General features: G+C 44.7%; 1 protein-coding gene and 1 long non-coding RNA gene across 3 annotated transcripts; both read right to left on the bottom strand.

The window, feature by feature from the left end:
• Positions 1-1,929: 1,929 nt before the first annotated feature.
• Positions 1,930-2,971, bottom strand: LOC124473065. Its single transcript, XR_006956682.1, has 3 exons — positions 2,869-2,971; positions 2,251-2,720; positions 1,930-2,160 (listed from the first exon to the last, which is right to left on the bottom strand). It is a non-coding gene; the product is annotated as an uncharacterized LOC124473065 (long non-coding RNA).
• Positions 2,972-5,466: 2,495 nt separating this feature from the next.
• atg9b (autophagy related 9B) lies at positions 5,467-17,299 on the bottom strand. Of its 2 annotated transcripts, none has more exons than XM_047027325.1 (15): positions 16,948-17,299; positions 16,381-16,510; positions 16,174-16,217; positions 15,821-15,885; positions 15,138-15,308; positions 12,997-13,138; positions 11,791-12,539; positions 11,359-11,512; positions 10,825-11,004; positions 10,125-10,370; positions 9,562-9,797; positions 9,121-9,229; positions 8,910-8,994; positions 8,611-8,765; positions 5,467-8,512 (listed from the first exon to the last, which is right to left on the bottom strand). In XM_047027325.1, exons 2-14 carry the CDS (start codon positions 16,487-16,489, stop codon positions 8,629-8,631), a joined length of 2,427 nt encoding a protein of 808 aa, XP_046883281.1. In that variant the 5' UTR covers positions 16,490-16,510; positions 16,948-17,299; the 3' UTR covers positions 5,467-8,512; positions 8,611-8,628. The 2 variants fall into 2 exon arrangements, with proteins under 2 accessions (XP_046883281.1, XP_046883282.1); XM_047027326.1 differs by having other exon boundaries at positions 9,121-9,214; positions 16,948-17,298.
• Positions 17,300-17,361: the final 62 nt, after the last annotated feature.

Genomic DNA, 17,361 nt, shown 5'->3' with positions numbered 1-17,361 from the left:
ATGACCCGCAATTCTGCGTGCCCGAGTGTGGATCTCTTCCAGTTCTGGGGTTTGATGAAAGTTTGTCCACTTTCGCCGCTGAGAGAGGGAGACGAAGAAGACGGCATCAGACAGAGGTCGTTTCAAACTTTAACCACAACAAACAGCCCATCGATAGCTCACCTGGTGCTGCAGGCTTGATGATTTTCATCATTTTTGCCTGCAGCGCCTGGGGACTCAGTGGTCGGCTGCCCCAGGTACTGAGAGACGGCCGAGCCCAGGAGCCTGTAAAAACGCACAAAGAGAAGAAGACACAATTTAACTCCATGCGGAGGAGGCACACGTCAGAACCCCGTTCGTGAGACAACACATCCTACCCCCTTTTTCCTGGGCTGGCACGGGGGGGGGGGGGGGGCAACACGTATAGTATTCTACCTGCGCGCGTTGCTGTCTCAGAATGTCGAACGAGTGAAAACTTTAAATAGTAGAGTAGAATAAACTGGTTTAAATAAGCTAAGCCTAAATACAAAACTTCCTACCTAGTAACCAGTATAGCAACCATGACAGTTTCCTGCTAGCACGCGTAAATATCTCAGGAATTTAAGGTCGGCATAGCGACGGACGCGTCCTTGCTTCGGAACGGCATTGTGACGTCAGGTAGGACACTATTTGGCCCGACAGCGCCAGTAGGTTGCCGCCAGCAGAGCCATAGAAAGAGTTGCGACACGCTTTGATCTCGCCGACACGTGATCACGTGGTTCATGTAGCTCGCTGTAGTTCCAAAAAGCCCCACTGCTGTCAACTTTTTTGAATGGTTTTCAATGGAGCTGGCCAACGGAAGTCGCTTTTTTAGGCAAATGACAAATGAAACAGGCTCGGTTGAAGAAATCTGATATTCTGGCTATCTTCAGCTGACTCGTATCTACATAAGGCAGTCCTCCCTGACGTTTTTGGTGTAAAATAGAGTGAACTACAACATTGTGAACACTCACTGCCAGTGAAACGCAGGAAAAAAGCTAGAGCTTTTTTGTCACGTGGTTCCGGTAGCTCGCTGTGGTAAAACAAAACAACAAAAACAACACTGCTGTCAACCTGTGTGAATGGTTTTCGGCGGGACAGACAGCAGCACCATCTCGATTCACGGATATTTTCGGTATATTAACACAATGTCAATTGGTTACTGGTGTGTTGTATCATGTATGTATGCTACTTTATTAACATGTATGTATAACATTAACTTAAAGTACATAACGCAATATTGTGAAGCAGAGCTAGAAATGGCTATGCTAGCAGTAGCCTATATTGTTCCACTTAACGTTTAACCTTCGACTGTTTTTTCTTCTTCTTCATCAGCCCACTTACAATTTACCACATTAACAACACTTATGTTTGTAGTACTTGATGCAAGTTGAATCTAACCATGATCACCAGCAACTGTTCAATAGAAAAAAATAGAACAGAATTTACAAGGCAACCAACTGCAATTCAATAAAACATTTTATTGTACAGTGTTATATGTCCAGTGTTCTTCCACTCCTTTTGTTTGTAGTGAGCAGGTGATCTAAATGTCTGCTTTTCACAAACCCTAGACCGCAGTAGTAGATGCATCTAGTTGAGCTAACTAGCTAGCTATTGAGTGGACCTGAAATTCCTGCCGAGCGTTGCTAGACAATATGGGACCCAAGGCTTTAATCTGCAATTCATTGTTGCTAGCTCTAATCAGATGTACTAGGCTAATAAGAGCAGATTCTGTAAACTCTGTATGCCAAAGAACACCAATAACTAGAACTAATTTGACAGACTATAAACCAACGATCTTCTGGTTATGATACACGTGCTCTCTAGCTAGCTACAGTAAAAGTGTTGCTTAGCTCTAGATACTAGACCCATAGTCTAGCGCAAACTGCATTTAGAATCTAACAAGCTAAGAATTTTCTGAAACTGGGTTTCCCAAGATGGTAGAGCTGAATGGGGTATAAAAGCATTCGTATGACAAATACATTTCCCCCCCGCCACAATCAGAACAACTTGGGTATGCATTTTATGCATTCAATGCTATTGAAAAGCTTTTAGTATTTTTTTTAGACTTATATTTGAACTTGCCGGGCTGCCAGGTGTTTTCTCGATCCCTTAATGGGTTCTCCTCCACCACTCCAGAAATAACTCCTGGGTGTATGGCATCTGGTGATGTAAAAGTTCATGCTTTTGCTTCAAAACATTGCCTTTAGGGTTGCCATGGCTCATACGATTATACGTCATTCATCAATTTACCATTATTTAACTGGAACACGCCAGGCCCCGTGACGGTGGTAGGATAATCTTTAGAGAAATGAAAGTGTAATGCAGTTTATGCACAAAGTATTAGCATATTGATAGTACAACTGTGTTAAAATGTTTAATTACTGTTGATTATTGAGATTCTGGAATAACCTACGATGGGATGTTGTTGGTAGTGGTGGAGTCGGTAAGGTTATCGCTGCACAGTTTATGATGGGTGACAATTGATAAAATTATGGCATTTATACTAGTACAGTCTGACAAACATTTAAAAAAAGATCCAACCTTTATGGGTCTTCTGGTTGCCCACCATGCCATGGACATTTGGGCCTTTTGCATAGAGAATACATGTTATATTACAGCGGCTGGCAACTTAGTGTTTTTTTGTAGCTGTCTTGTAGTAAAATAACAAATGTACCTTTAATTTTTCATTTTGTTCTCCATGATACATGGCTGCTCCTCATCTAAACAGCACGCAAATGATGAAACACTTGCACAGGCCCATTATTTAATTTGTATATTATACTAAAACAAACGTACTTATTAACATAGATGTTTTAGTGCTACACACTTATGTACCACAAAATACAACACACAGTGGTTCTGACATACCTCCACTACTGTCCACAAATTTGTGCGGGCGTTTGGCTGGAGCGTCATCCTCTGTTTCAGGTTAGAGTTGTTTTCTGCCTTTTTGCTCCACCTTAGAGCTTTCTCAAAGTAATCTACGTACGAAATGATAATAGCAAATAGGTTCAATCAACATAAGACTAACATGCAGTCATGAATGTTTTCAGAGATTTATATATATATTCTAGTGTTCTGTTTTGTTTGTGAGTACATTGCCTGTTATGTACCTGTAGTTGAAAACTCCCGCACTTTTCTGGCGGTCCACGTTGCCACATCGGGCATTTCGTTATTTTTGGCCCTCTTGGTCTGTTGGGCCGGGGGCCAATAACTGTATGTCTCCTGAAATAAAAACTAATAAACTTAATCCAAAAACAGATGTCATACACAACTTTGAAGAATTAGTGACATGATACTCTTACAGATTTAAAGTATACGTACCCCATTGTTGTTAAAAGTCCAGGATTGGGCTACAATCCCAACCAGCCCTTCCTCTGAAAACTCCACGACAGTATACATCCTGTTATAAGAGGCAAGTAAAGCAATTCATTTTAACAAGGGGCCACACAAGAACCTGAAATGTGTTGGAGGGCAACATCAACAATAACTTGAATTTAATTCTGCTCACTATTCATTTTCTCCCATTGTAAAAGTATATGTCAAATTGTGGTGTAGGTCAAAAAGTAAAAGACCATAGAAGTAATAAACTGTAAAAACAAAAACAATTCCATAAGTTTCATTTTATTTGTAAGTAGTTACTCTTCAAACAATGAAAAGTTGTTTAGCAGTATGTTAAAGATATGCAATTGATCAACTTTATACAAAAAGCAAAACATGTTTTTCCACTTCAATTAGTTGTTTCAGTTCAGTTCTTCTCAGAAAGAGAAGGAGGCCAGTTGTAATAACAGCTAATAACAACGCAGTGAAATAGGCACTGCAATTACACACAAAATGTCAACACAATGCAATAAGTGAGCACACACACAAAACGGCAGTGAGGTTCACGGCAATTAATCACTCTGGCCTAAGCATAGCTGGACATACATGCAAACTATCCAATCAGGGCTATGGCCGTACAACTGCAAGGGCCAATAATACATAGGCTACAACGATACAAATAAAAACCGGGAAATAGTGGAGGTGGAACGTTCACGCTAGTGAAGCGCACAGTCAGTCCAAGGATCCTTATTAAAACTCCGGATATGTTAAAAACAAGTGTGTCAACCTTTTGTTTTTCTGTACAATGTCCAGGTGTAAACAGTATTCCTAAAAAAATTCTAATATTTCATGAAGAATGGCCATGAAAACAGTTTTTCCACCCATGGGAATTCGAATTGCACCTCTGTGCAAGTTTTGGCTCGGGATCCATCTCAACGCTGTGTTAGTGTTTTTAAACTTAAGCACTCCAATTAATGTGGAGTCACAAGGCTCCAGAAAATGAGGTTCTGGGTGTTGATACAGACGGCACAGATGGCTTCCGTCCTCTCCTCAATGACCTCACAACAGTCCTGGTTGTTCAGAATGAAGTTCTTGAGGTTTGCGTTTTGCCTTGACATTATCGGCTGTTGTCGCTGCTCCTCAATTCGACATACAACTTGAGACAGTGGGTATCTACCACTCCTCACCATCCTTTTGACTGTTTTCAGGTGGTTTTCGAACTTGAAAGCACTGCAGTTGTCCAGGCCATTGAAAGACACAGCATCCTCCACAATGTGCAGCATTGAATGAGTGTTGTAACCCAGAAAATGGTGTCCATACAGCTCCCTTCCTCTCTCAACAAAGAACTTCAGCAGGTCAGCTGCATACTGTGAGTACCGCTTAACAAGCACTGGACTAATGAGAGTACACATTGCCACACTGAAAGCCATAAAGTGTCCATAGAGATCATCTCTTAAAATCCCCTTCAGGACAATTTTGCCTGTGTATAGCATGAATTGTCTGAACTCTGTGGCTTTCCACCTCTCCAACTCCTGCAGACCTCTTGGCTTTCTGGCAAAAATGGAGGGGATGTATGGCTTGAGATTAGCAAGCCTACTGCTGACCTCATCGATTTGTGATGCTGACATTCTGCAACCCTTTTCTCCTCTGCTCCAAATGAAGAGTAGCTTCTTCATGACCCCCAAGCATGCCTGGTGCATGTAGTCCACTGGGAAAGCTGTGAACATGTCGATAGGCAAATCCAACAGTGGAGTGCTGCCATGATGGTGCTCTTTCTGCCCCTGCTGTCTGAAGGAGGAGTCTGTACGCAAGGTGAGTTCCTCTGTTTCTTGATAGGTGACCCTATTGTACCATTCTTGGATACCCAACGTTTTTAGATGTCAAAAACAGACTGAATTACAGCTGTTTGAACTTGGGCCAAATCTGACAATGCTTGCCATAGAAGAAACAGCTTGCATCAAATCACAAGTAGTGATTTAGAATTCTGTAGGTTTAAATGTGCTTTTACGGTTCCTTTGTCAGGAGTTAAGTCTAACCCTCTAACATGTACATTTTACAATATTTTGCCATTTTGAGGAGGAATCCACCATCGCTGCTTGCAGCTATATTTCAATTTTGTTGTCACACTAATAAAGAATCTCAGAATGAATGATCGTAATTTTTTTTATTTCAAATCAAGAACATGACATCTTGGGACACACTTAAAAGATTACACACAAAATAAGAATCATTTACCTATATTAACTATTCCGAAAACAAATTAAATGTTTACTGTAAAGCTGTGATGAAAACAATATATTTTGGCATTTCCAGCTAGTTCTTAAATTACCAAGCAAAAAAAAAAAAACTTTCAACACTAGAATATGAAAACGTAGCACCTTGTACCAGTCAATATGACTCTTGGACTGGTGGATAGGGGATAACAAGCTGTGATATTGGGAGGGTTATGTGATAGGAGTCATCTAATCAACACCAGTTAAAAAAGGTATTGAATGTACATGCTCCCAAGAACTGCTTCCTCATGGAAGACAAGTGCAAAACAACAAGTCACGTACAGTAGATGATGTTTCACACCTGTCTACTGCAATTGATGTTAAAATACACAAGCCTAATCCACGATAGTAAAATACAACTCCACTGTTCACTTGGTGCCAAACATAAACCTGCCAAATATAAATACTATACATATGTGCAGCTAAGAATACAGTTAAACAAGATTTGATGGTTGACATGAAATTGTTTTTAAGAGGAACTACGTCTAAACCTAAGGCACGGCTCAAAATAAAAGTTAAAAAAGAAAGAGATATGAGGCATTGAGATTTCGATATGGAAACTGGCAAAGGGCAAGAACTTCCTGGGAGGTGGGGGGGATAATGATCGAGCTGCCACATCTCCATAACCAAAATCTCATGGCATCAGCAAAACATCAGTGACGACAAATGAACAGTGATGCCCATGTAGCATATATATCCACTGACATGACACCAACCTTTCTCCCAATAGGGTAAACCTTTACTGACCAGAGGTAACAGCAACCAGGTGTGTGATTGGCCACAGTGCTTCCAAGTGGCCGCACTGTGGACAACAACAATACTAGACATGGTGATGCTATGCTTATGTACATAAAGTGAGAGAAGCTGGTCAGGATGGTGAAATACACAAAGTTCCTTTGAGACCGCTGCACTTCAAATGTAGTTGATGCACTTATGCGACATCAGTTAATGTTTTTGTCAGTGCAACGTAGAGTTAATGTTAGCTTAGCATAAATAGACATGTTTTTTTCCCCCTTACAAACACATAATAGAAAATAGTCAGCTACCTACAAATGGGTGAGAGGGTGCTGATGTCTGAGACTTTTGAGGTCTTATAGGGGTGGTGAGTTGTGCGACTAATACCTAAATGTATTCCATCCATAGGAATAGCAGTGTTTAAGATGATGGTGTTACGTCTCAAGCCAATATGGTTACAGTCACTATGATACATTATATTACTTTATGGGGTAGGCTACATTCAGCATTGCCATGCAGTTATTTGTCCTCAGCGAGATGCACTTCTGAAACCACTAGGTGGGGCTGTATCCCAAAGAACTGCAGTTGTTTACTCTTAATGTAAGCATCTTTAAATCCTCTCCCTTGTGCATAGGCTCATTTTCACTGCATTGATTTCAAAGGAAAGTACTGCTGTAAAACATACCGTGGGAACTTTGTTAGTTCATGCTTACACTAATGCAATGCTTTAAGGAGAGGGTGAAAATGTGGAGACGATTTCTTTTCTTTCAAGAAAGAAAATGTGTTTACTGAATAGTAGGCCTACATTCTAGCAGGATTTTTTTTTTTTACTTAATTTATTTTCTTTTGGAGGGAGGGGTAATTTGGTATATGAAATATGTTAAATAATTTATGGGGCAGAAAATCTCAAACTAAACTTAAAGGAAGTGACAGTCATTGTCAAGATCGTTCTGTTATATAAAAAAGGAAATACTGGTACAGGATTAATTGTTATTAAATTAAACAACCTCCATGTAAAGATGCAAAGCATGCTGTGGCAACAGCCCTTGTTTTATACATTTTGAGTGTGCCTTCGAAGATTGGAGACACATAAAAAGGCGCACACAATTCACACATTGTTCAACCAATCAACCTAAACATTCCTGTGACAACCTGTCCACAACGCTTGTCCTTAACTCTAAGATGTATTGATGGCTTTAAAGTGAGCACAGATGGGGGGAAAAATGTATCTGTAATGGAAGAAAAGAAAAATCGAGGTCAAAGGAGAAGAAAATGGAAATAAATACTGAAATTAAAATATGGATGGTCAATAAAAACTGACAGACAGCAGCTTTCAATGTTCCCAAGGACGTTTCGTTTTTCCACAGGTGTTTTTGATCTAGCCCCTGGAGGCTTTCGTCAGGTTCTCACGTTGTCCTCCTAGCGACGCACCTAGCGATGCACCTAGCGTTACCAAGGTACACATCACCTCAGTACTTTGATTTGTCTATTAAACACAGACAGCATCACTAAAACTCTACTATTCGTAGAGGTAAGACGTGGAAGTATATTTATAATCAATGAGGGCCTAAATATGACTGTGTTGAGGGTTGCAATCCTACTGTTCTTGTCGCTGAAATGGTCAGGCAGCTATAACACACTACCATGTAGTGTTTTCAGCACCAAGTAACATGTTTCCGCCCCCAAACAAGTGAACGTGTTCTCATGACGCCATTCTTCGACATGCAAAACCTAACGCGACAAAAGTTGTGATGGTTTCGCTGCTTGCCTTTCACTAACGACTACCCTGCAAGAATTCTGTGTTCTGCCTTCTGAGTTGCCGACGAGTCATGGTCGACCATACCCACGTTTGGAGCGACGCCACCCATTTTCCTCAAGTATCAAACGAAAAAGGAGAGAAAAAAATATTGTCGACAACAGTTCTCTTTCACACGTTTACGCAGGCACACACGCACACCATATATACATTTATAACAAAAGGATGACGAGGAGAGTGACGGAAGACTTGGTTTCCCTGACGTCACATCCCTCCTGATGTGAGAGGAGAGAGGCATGGAGGGGCGGAGACGGCGGCTTATCCAATGAGCTCCACCGACTGAGCGATGTCCATAAGGTCCAATTCAAAACTCTCCAAACCGATCATCTAAGGCCACAATGTTCATTGAGAAAGAAAAGTGTAAACACTGCAACGAGAGCACAGAGAGAAACGACATTAACTCGGCTCTCCTTCGATCTCCTGTGGGGTAACATGGTGGTGGACGGCAGAGGAGAAAGCCCCCACCTCGTGACGTAAGGCACTCTAGCAGCTACTTTTAGCGTCCTCTTTAGGAGTCGACCCGCTGTTGATCTCCTCTTCTCCTTCGTCCTCCTCCTCTTCCTCGGTCCAGCCGCCCAGACGCAGAGGAGTGGGCATGGACAAGCTCACAGCATGAGCACCTGTACGGAGACAGGAACATCCACAGGGTTCAGCAATGACCTCCACCGCATCACTCCAATCGGTCCATCTTGTGACCAACTCTCAAGTTGACGCTGGCCCGTCGACGCTCGAGTCTCGACTGAGGAAGGGTGGTCGAAACGTACCAGTGGTAGTGTTTAGATCCTTCATGGGGACGAGGTTCTGCCACTGGCCAGATGCCCTCTGGGGCAGGGCGCTCTGCTGGTGGACCTGCAGGGGACACAGACACACGCGTCACAAGGATCAGTGGCGTTGGTCCCAAACGGTTCCAGGGACAGGCTCCGTTCAGGTGGACGCGTTTCAGAGGGGGGTCACGTCGGGGCGGTCGCCGGTTACCTCGTGCATGTAGATGGCGTGAAGGCTCATCTCGGCGGAGGCGAACTCTGTGAGCAGCGGGGTGTTGTGGACACGGGAGTCGCTGGCCGACATGCTGAGGGGAGAGTTCCTGTCAGGTTGGTGAGAAATCGACTCGCTCGCGTTCTATTTATACCTCCATTTATTTGAGTTTTTCAAAACAAGGTCTATAAACAAGCAACATGCATTGGCGGAGCTGCAACTGCCTTCTGTTGTTACACGAGTGGCAGAAAGGCCGTTGAAGGAGGCTGCCAAGACTTTAGCATTCACATCTATTATATTCCGCAGAGTGCCTCCAGAAAAGAACTATACAGACCAGTGCACATTTTAAAAGGAGTATTTGTAAATGACTGCTGTGACTACGGCTTAAAAAAAAAAAACTGCAACACTCATTGGAAACACGCGATGTCCCCCCTGGCCTACCTGTCGATAAAGGTGCGGTCGCTGCGGTACATGGGGCCGTCCGGGTTGGTGGAGGCCAGATGGACGTGCGAGCGGCTGCGGCCAGCGTGCGGGAGCTGGGAGCCGGACAGCGAGGCCAGGACGCTGGCGGCGGCTGAGGCGGCCGTGCTGGGGGGGAGGAAGCGGCGGTCTCGCCCCGGCAGACCCGACGCCGTCAGGACAGGGTGAGCCAGGACGCTGGCCAGCAGGTTGTCAGGCTGGACACAGAGCAGAGGCCCACGGGTCAGGAGTGTAGGAATAGCTGGGTGGCACCGTTTACCATGAAATCCCTTCCAATCGACGTAACCGATCAATTCATAAATACAGATACCATGACTTGACACCAAGTCTTCTTCAGTACGACTGCGAGTCTATTTAAAGCATCTGCTAAATGAATCAAACGTCAAATGTGTAAATACCCTTTGAGGAATAGTGACAGAGAACAACACTCTTTCTGGAAGACAGGTCTCTCCTATGTATGAGTACTGTACACGTGCGTGTGTGTCACTGACCGGAGTGGCATGTGTGTAGCGTGGGGGACTCACAGCGGAGGCCGAGTCGTTGGAGAGCAGGGAGGCGCAGAGGGGGGCCTCTGAGAGCAGCAGCTGGGCTGGGGGCCCCGTCTGGGCGTCGTGGTGCACCTTCTCCTTCAGGTGGCTGATGAACACCGAGCTCTCCTGGGGGGGCTGCCAGCGAGGGTTCTTGATGGTGAAGTGCATGAGAGACAGCTCTGTCTTGCCGTTCTCCGCCTGTTGGTAGACCGAGGCCTCCGTCTGGCCCTCAGACATCCACTGGGGAGATAACAGGCACCACGTAAGACAGGGGAACGGCCAACTGGATTAGTGACATCTGGCAGCAACCATATTGGAACATCAATGTTGGAAGCAGTCATTTTTGTTACAGTACTTAATTTTAACTAGCTATGCTAAATTCGGCAATGCGTCACATTGTAAAATAAGTTAATATATGAGAAACGTTTCAACGGCCCGCCTTGCCAAAGATGATTGGCTGTAAGAGGATTGCTGGAACACAATTGGCTGGAAAGTAGCGGGCTTCCCCCAAATAAAGAATTTACCTTCTACTGGCACTGAGCTGTCTGTGTTGCTAAACAACTGTCAGAGGGCCTCATTAGCTTGCACAACATGTTTATAGGGTAAAAACCCTTTTTCTTTTTTTACAGAATTATTTTTGCTACACCTGTAAAAATATACTGTCTTAGGCAATGCAGGCCTTGCGCGCACTCACCATTGGGTTGCCGTGGCGGCGGATGTCCATCTGCGCGAAGGAGCAGATGTCGCCCACGCCCACCACCTCCACAGTGAAGTTCCGGAAGAAGTCGATGATCTCCAGGGACCTGTTCCTCAAGATGAAGATGAGGATGAAGGGTGTGACGATGGGACTGAGCAGCTCCTCCAGGATGAACACCTGAGGGGACACACATAACAACACCGGCCAATCATGAGCAGCCTCCTACCAGGCAGGTTTGAATCCAACCCAGGTCATTTCCTGTGTGACATCCCCCTTCGCTCTGCCCGATTTTCCTGTCTCTCACTAACAGTCCAAATTAAAATGAATTATAAAACGAGTCAGGGTTAAACCTTCCCAATGCCACAGAGAGAACAGTCCCACAGTTACAGCTTTGGTATCCCACGCCACACCCAGTTGGAGCACTGTATACTCAATGACTTTTACCCCCAGCGAACCGTTCAATCATCCTGACTTGGTTTATGGAAGCCAATGAGCGGCATCCTCGCTCGGCCGCCCCCCTCCCCTCCTCACCGCTTTGTACTGAAGCAGCTGGGCCACCTCGTCCCTGGTTTCACTCTTGTTAGCCGTGCCCCTCCAGTGGTCTGGCATGTAGTGGATGTGTGCCAGCACGCACTGCAACAGCTGCTCTGGACACCACACCATATGCTCATCTGGAATGAAGGACCTGCAACACACACACACACACATCATTTCTCCATATTCTGGATACAGGAGTCAGCATGACGGCACATTTGATGTTCGAACGTCCAAAATCTGTGGGCTGCCCTTCAGTCTATAGAAGATTTGAAGAACGTTGGTTCTGTCACCCAACTGTTACCAGTTCCCCCTCCCTGATAGAGGGGGCTACTTAGTTGATAATAACAGGATGGGACAGGGACTTGAACTCTCTCGTCAAATGGAGCAAACGAGGGTCCCACCGGTCCCCCAAACACCTGGCCTCACCTGGTGACGGTGACGACCACGCCCAGCACGGTGATGGCGGTCAGGATGTGCTGCACGGTCAGCACGTCCTCGTCGTACACCGTCAGGGCGATGAGCACGGCCAGCACCGAGCCCGAGAAGAAGGCCACGTTCTTGGCCAGCACGGCTAGCAGCGGCGAGCTGAAGGAGTTCATGTACTTGGACGTGGGCTTGTAGCCGCGGCCCAGCCGACCGTGGAGCTCGTGGTCCAGCTCGTTGAAGTGCCGCAGGTAGAGGCGCCCGTACAGGGACCAGCGGCGGGCGCCCAGGCTGCCGGGCTCACGCCGGATCACCTCGGTGTAGCTGAAGAAGGCGTAAAGCACCTGCCAAACCAGGATGAAGGGGCAGAGCAGGAGGTTGGCCAGGCCCATGAGCAGGATGACCCGGCTCAGCTTCTGGGCCAGCTCGAGACGGTTCCCTGCCCGCTTGTACTTGGGGTGGAGGTTCCACTTGTTCTGAAACAGCGAGCCGGGCCCCCAGAAGAGGATGAGCTCAAAGTTGTATTTGAGGCCCTGGGTGAGGAACACCAGGTTGCCCAGCAGGGGGAGCTGCAGCTGTACAGGCAGGAGGGACTTGTTGACCATGGCCACCATGTAGTTCTTGAAGCGCAGGATGCGGTGGTAGATGTCCAGCTCTGTCAGCTCCTTCTTGTGGATGCACATCTGCTGCTCGCGCTGCAGGCTGATCAGACGGTCCTGCACCTCCTGCCAGGTGAAGTTACACAGGTCGTCCTGGAAGGGAATCATATCGAATAACCAAATGAAATCTAACTTTATTTATATAGCGCATTTCAGACCAGGAGGTAACACAATGGGCTTCACGGAGGGGAAGAAGGGGGGATCAAGAACTCTCCTGGAGAATAATATCACAATAGTAGATGATGTATGCATTTAGCAGGGCACTCTTATGCATACGCACAGTGTGTGTGTGTGGGGGGGGGGATTTGAAACTGCATCTTCAAGATCAAGTGCAAGAGCAGTCAATTGCTCTAACCACTGAGCTATACCCAGCCCCATGGAGAAGACAAACTACCTCAAGTTTATACATGGCACACAGATACCTGAATGGCAGGTCCACTGACAACTTAGAACAATTAAATAAAATGTTTACTAGTTGTCTCAGTTTCTCTTTGCCGCACGTGTGAAGTGTTTATCAGAAGAGCCTTAGAGGTGGTCCAGGCCAACTTACCATCCTAATCTTCAGGGCTTTAATGTAGAACTGCCGGATCTCCCAGTAGCTCAGAGTGTTACAGAACACCTTGACCAGCCGATAGATCCAAAAGATGGCGGCCATGATGAGGAGGAATAGGATCCAGCTGTTCTCCTGGATCCTGGAGACACAGGAGGGACAGGGTTGAAGGAACATGGGGTTTTTGGAGCTTGACATTGTAAATATGACAAAGGGGTTAGAAGGTACGTCTCAACTGTTCACCTTTAGGCAGAAATTCCCCTCTATTGTGTGATCTGGCTATCTGAAAAGTGTGTTGGATATATTGAATGTGATGCCCTAAATTTAAAAAGAAACCTAATTCACCTACAATCTCATAGTATGTTTTCATTTGGGCGAAATCATATCTAAAAGGTTAGTCAATGTTGATGACGGTGTAAATATACAGACTCCTTGTGTATCAGAAATGCTGCTTGTTTCAAAACATGAGGCCCCTCTTCCCACATTGGGTTATGATCTAGTATGCGGTAGATATTTCCATTTTTTTATTTAGTATTCTCAGAATCTCACATCCCAAACGACAGGGGTGGAGGAGAGGGACGGGGGCCTGTGTGGATGGGCAAGTTCCAAAAGGTGGGGCGTGTTGTTCCAACTTAGAGAAGCGTTTCTGATGCGGCTGGGCGTCAACACTTAGGACATCCGACACACATTCAGTAAGGGTGGTTTTCTGGATGGAGGGGGGGAGGTCATCGGGACCCAGGGTTGTGAGGAACGACAAGCTAGCCGCGTTGTGAAAAAAAAAAAACTGATCGGTGGGGAAGGGTTCCGAGTCTTGCTCCAGGGGCTGTCATGTGGTTGACAGGCTGCCTGCCCAGTCCTGTTTGTTGCTTGCTAGCGGCTGTCCTTCCAATTGGCCCTGTCTTCCCTCGCAAGGGCTATCCATTACACTGTCCCTGTTTCTCCCTGTTGGTCTGTACACCGAGCACACATACACAAATAACCGGCTCCAAGAAAACTACAGCCGTGTTGCAACTTGGATGTTGACGAGTCTGTGTGTTGAAGTAACCAGACTGTTAGTCCAGTCATGATTAGAGCGAGGCCCACTTTAAACTTAAACATGCACACTATCTTTACTATCTATCTACACTATCTCCACTATATGCACAAGCATCTATCACCAACCAGTTATTCACGGCTAATGACAAGGGAGTTTGCCTATGTTGTAAAACTAGACAACTCTATTGGTTCTATAATGGTAAAGTCCTACTGTTTTTCTGATTGACAGTGTTATTCTGGCTGTGAGGAGTTTTTCTTAGTAAGCAAACTCAAACACAGGGCAATGCATGCCTTAAAATAACTCAGGATCCAATTTCACTAAAACAGACCTCACAAATATGTAAAGCACAGCATGAAGTGTGCAGACAGTATTTAAGAGACAGGTTTGGTTTAGGGGGAATACAATGGTTGAGATTGAGCCATTTGGAAGATCTTGACTTGACCTCCTATAACATCTCTGTTACAAAAGAGGGAGACTTGTATATATATTCCAAGCAGCAACAGCCCACAAGCCGTGTTAAAGTAGGCCAGTGCTCCATATCTCCAGCTGTCGAATGTGAGCGTGTCTTAGAGTGAAACCACATCTGACACAATCCAATAAGAAAACATTAGCCTCTGAATGACTAGTAATAAGTAAATTAGGCATGGCAAATGAAACATCTCTTCATATCTGATGCAATTCAGCAGGCCCTGACATGGCACTGTCGTGACGTGCTCAGTGTCTCTTCAGTTACATGTAAACAAACCTACAATGTGACAGAATTCTCACAACTGTATCTGATTGCTACCAGATACTCCATATTGAGTTAGTACGTCAATTGAAATCTCTTGGAGGTACAGAAGATTCTATTCCTGTTCTGGCTGTGGTGTCACAACATAGATAAGCTACCAGAGGAATGTGCCAACACACCTTACTTAACCTGTGCTGGCGGGGAGGGATGACCAGCTTCACCTTAACCACAATGTGCACATCTACATAACCATGTCCACCCCACAAATCTAGGACTACATCCAACCATATGAAACCAATATGCATGCAACCCTATCCACCCCATATATCTGCACATAACCTTATCAATCCCCAAACAACCATATCAGCCCCCTACCTCTCAGTGCACTGCTGGCTGGGTAGGATGGCATCGGGCAAGGAGACCTTGTTCCTGTCCAAAGGATTCTGGCCAGGCCCAGTGTGGTTCACGGCCCGGTTGGCAAACAGGACATCATACTCCACACAGTTGAAGAGGAACGTTGTGAATGTGACGACAAAAAGAAACTGACTGTGGGGAAGAGACGTAAGAAGAGGGTTAGAGAGCAATTTACAAATGATTATCATAAAGACTGCACAGAGACTATCTGGGAAGAGGAGTGAGGACAATTGTCTTGATTATGGACTGAGACCAAATATTTATTTTCTCCCCCAACAAACAGCTCACAGACATATTTAGGGATTTAAAAGGGCTGTGCTGCTCTGGTTCAGTGTAGCTGAGTTCCCAGGAATCCGTTGTTGACTAGTAGAGAGACTGAGCTTTGTTAAGAGATGTGAAAGGACTTTCTCAGGCTAACTGCTTTGGTGTGATGGAACCCATTAGTGTAGGACTAGGGACAGACAAACATCAGATTCACTATACAGGTGAAGTACTGTTCTTGCTGCAGCCTGCTGGCTGAACATCTTTTGTCATCTTTGTTTAACTCTAAAGTGCAGTTGTAACAACAGGGGAAACACTGATTACATGAATATTCCCATGTAGAACCGTTAATTCAGACAGTAAGATGGTAAAATCATACTTACACAAGTTCAAAGAATTCAGAAAGCATCATACAAGAAAATCCATTTTTTTGATGGAAATGATAGATGTGGAAATTCAAGTTAAGGAAAAGGAAAGACATTGCAAATTAAGCGTTTTCTCTGAGGCAACTTAAGTCGCCAATAGTAAGACAATAAAACGCTAACTGTCACTAACAGGCCCACCATTAAAAAATGATTTAAAGTAAGTAGGCCTCGATAAAAAAAAAATCTATGGGCATTCCACTGTTATATTTCATGTATCATGGTCTCCTCCAAAGCAATTCGATATTCAATTAGTATTTTCAGAATCATCTTTACAGGTTATTGCAAGTGACTAGATGATGTCAAAAGGATATTCTTGTGAAGAAGTTGTCCAGATTCTTGATGTGGTGCCATGAGTCTGTAAATGAGGATGAGCATGAGAATCATAAGTCAAAAGGCAAGGCTCAAACTATAACTTAATCACTAAGATGTGAAGTTAGATTGGACAGATTTATTTGGCAAATGTTCAGTGCATGGATTCAATATGCCCACTACGGTTACCATGTGTCAAATGTTATTACCTTTCAGGCCCTCTGGCACATGCACTAACAAGTCCTCCTCTCCAGGTGGTGAGTCCTCCTCAAAGTCCTCGATTCGTTGATACTCCTGGTAGGCTTCTAAGTTGGCCATTGTGCTTCACATTCTCACTTCCTGAGGACAGAGACAGTTGTATTAGAGTCTTTCAAGGAATGTCTGCATCATGCGTCCAGGGGGGTTAATTCATATAGCAGGTTATGCGACATAGTCGGGTAAGTTAACTCTCCAGATGACCCATAATGTTATGGAATACTCCCCAGTTCATAACCAACAAGTCCGACAGTTCATCATTCACTTTCGAGACCAAGCACTCAGTATTGTACATGAAGCTTGAAGACAAATTAGCTAAAATCTGCGTAGATAAAGGTTAAATGAGCTAGCTCACTATCAATGCGGGGTGACAAAGCTAATGTTAGCTGGCTGTGGCCAGTACTGTAACTGCCTATAGCTATAACTACCAGCTTCCACCCTACAAAGATAATACATATTATGATAACATCGTAATTACAAACTCATGGCAAGTGGCAAACGATTGCTGGTTTGCTACCCACCTCTCAGCTTGATGTAGTCAGACAGCTAGCGGTCCAAACGTCAGTTGTTTTGTGTTACCAGTACAGTAGCTAGTAGCAAGCAAGCTCCGCTCGATGTGTTCTATTTCGGCTCCACTGACGTACCATACGTTATATTTTGATTTTAGTTGCTCAAAGCACACCCTATTTGTAGAGTATTCGGTAAAGCGGTCTTGTCCACGTTATGTAAACACGGTTATCTTACTAATGTAACTGTTTTGTAACAGCATAACCACGCAACAACCTTAAAAGCTGTTTACAAGAGCCATCCGTAGGCTTCCACGGTTGTCTTTCACGAACAAATGTCAACAAAACACCATTTGACGTCACCGTGTTTTTATGTGAGCGTCACTTCCGTTTTAATGGAACCTCTTGGAAAGACAGGTCTTCAATAAA

This window comes from Hypomesus transpacificus, chromosome 10, assembly GCF_021917145.1.
Source record: "Hypomesus transpacificus isolate Combined female chromosome 10, fHypTra1, whole genome shotgun sequence".
NCBI classification, from domain to species: domain Eukaryota; kingdom Metazoa; phylum Chordata; class Actinopteri; order Osmeriformes; family Osmeridae; genus Hypomesus; species Hypomesus transpacificus.
Note: the sequence above shows the minus strand (reverse complement) of the source record. Positions and strands in the feature narration are given on the sequence as shown.

Bases quoted from the DNA above. Each gene is read 5' to 3' on its own strand.
- atg9b (XM_047027325.1), bottom strand. From the start codon at position 16,489: ATGGCCAACTTAGAAGCCTACCAGGAGTATCAACGAATCGAGGACTTT. The intron at 16,218-16,380 runs GTAATAACATTT...CCTCATTTACAG, and splicing joins TGTGCCAGAGGGCCTGAAAG to ACTCATGGCACCACATCAAG. The intron at 8,766-8,909 runs GTACGTTTCGAC...GTCTCCGTACAG, and splicing joins GGATCTAAACACTACCACTG to GTGCTCATGCTGTGAGCTTG.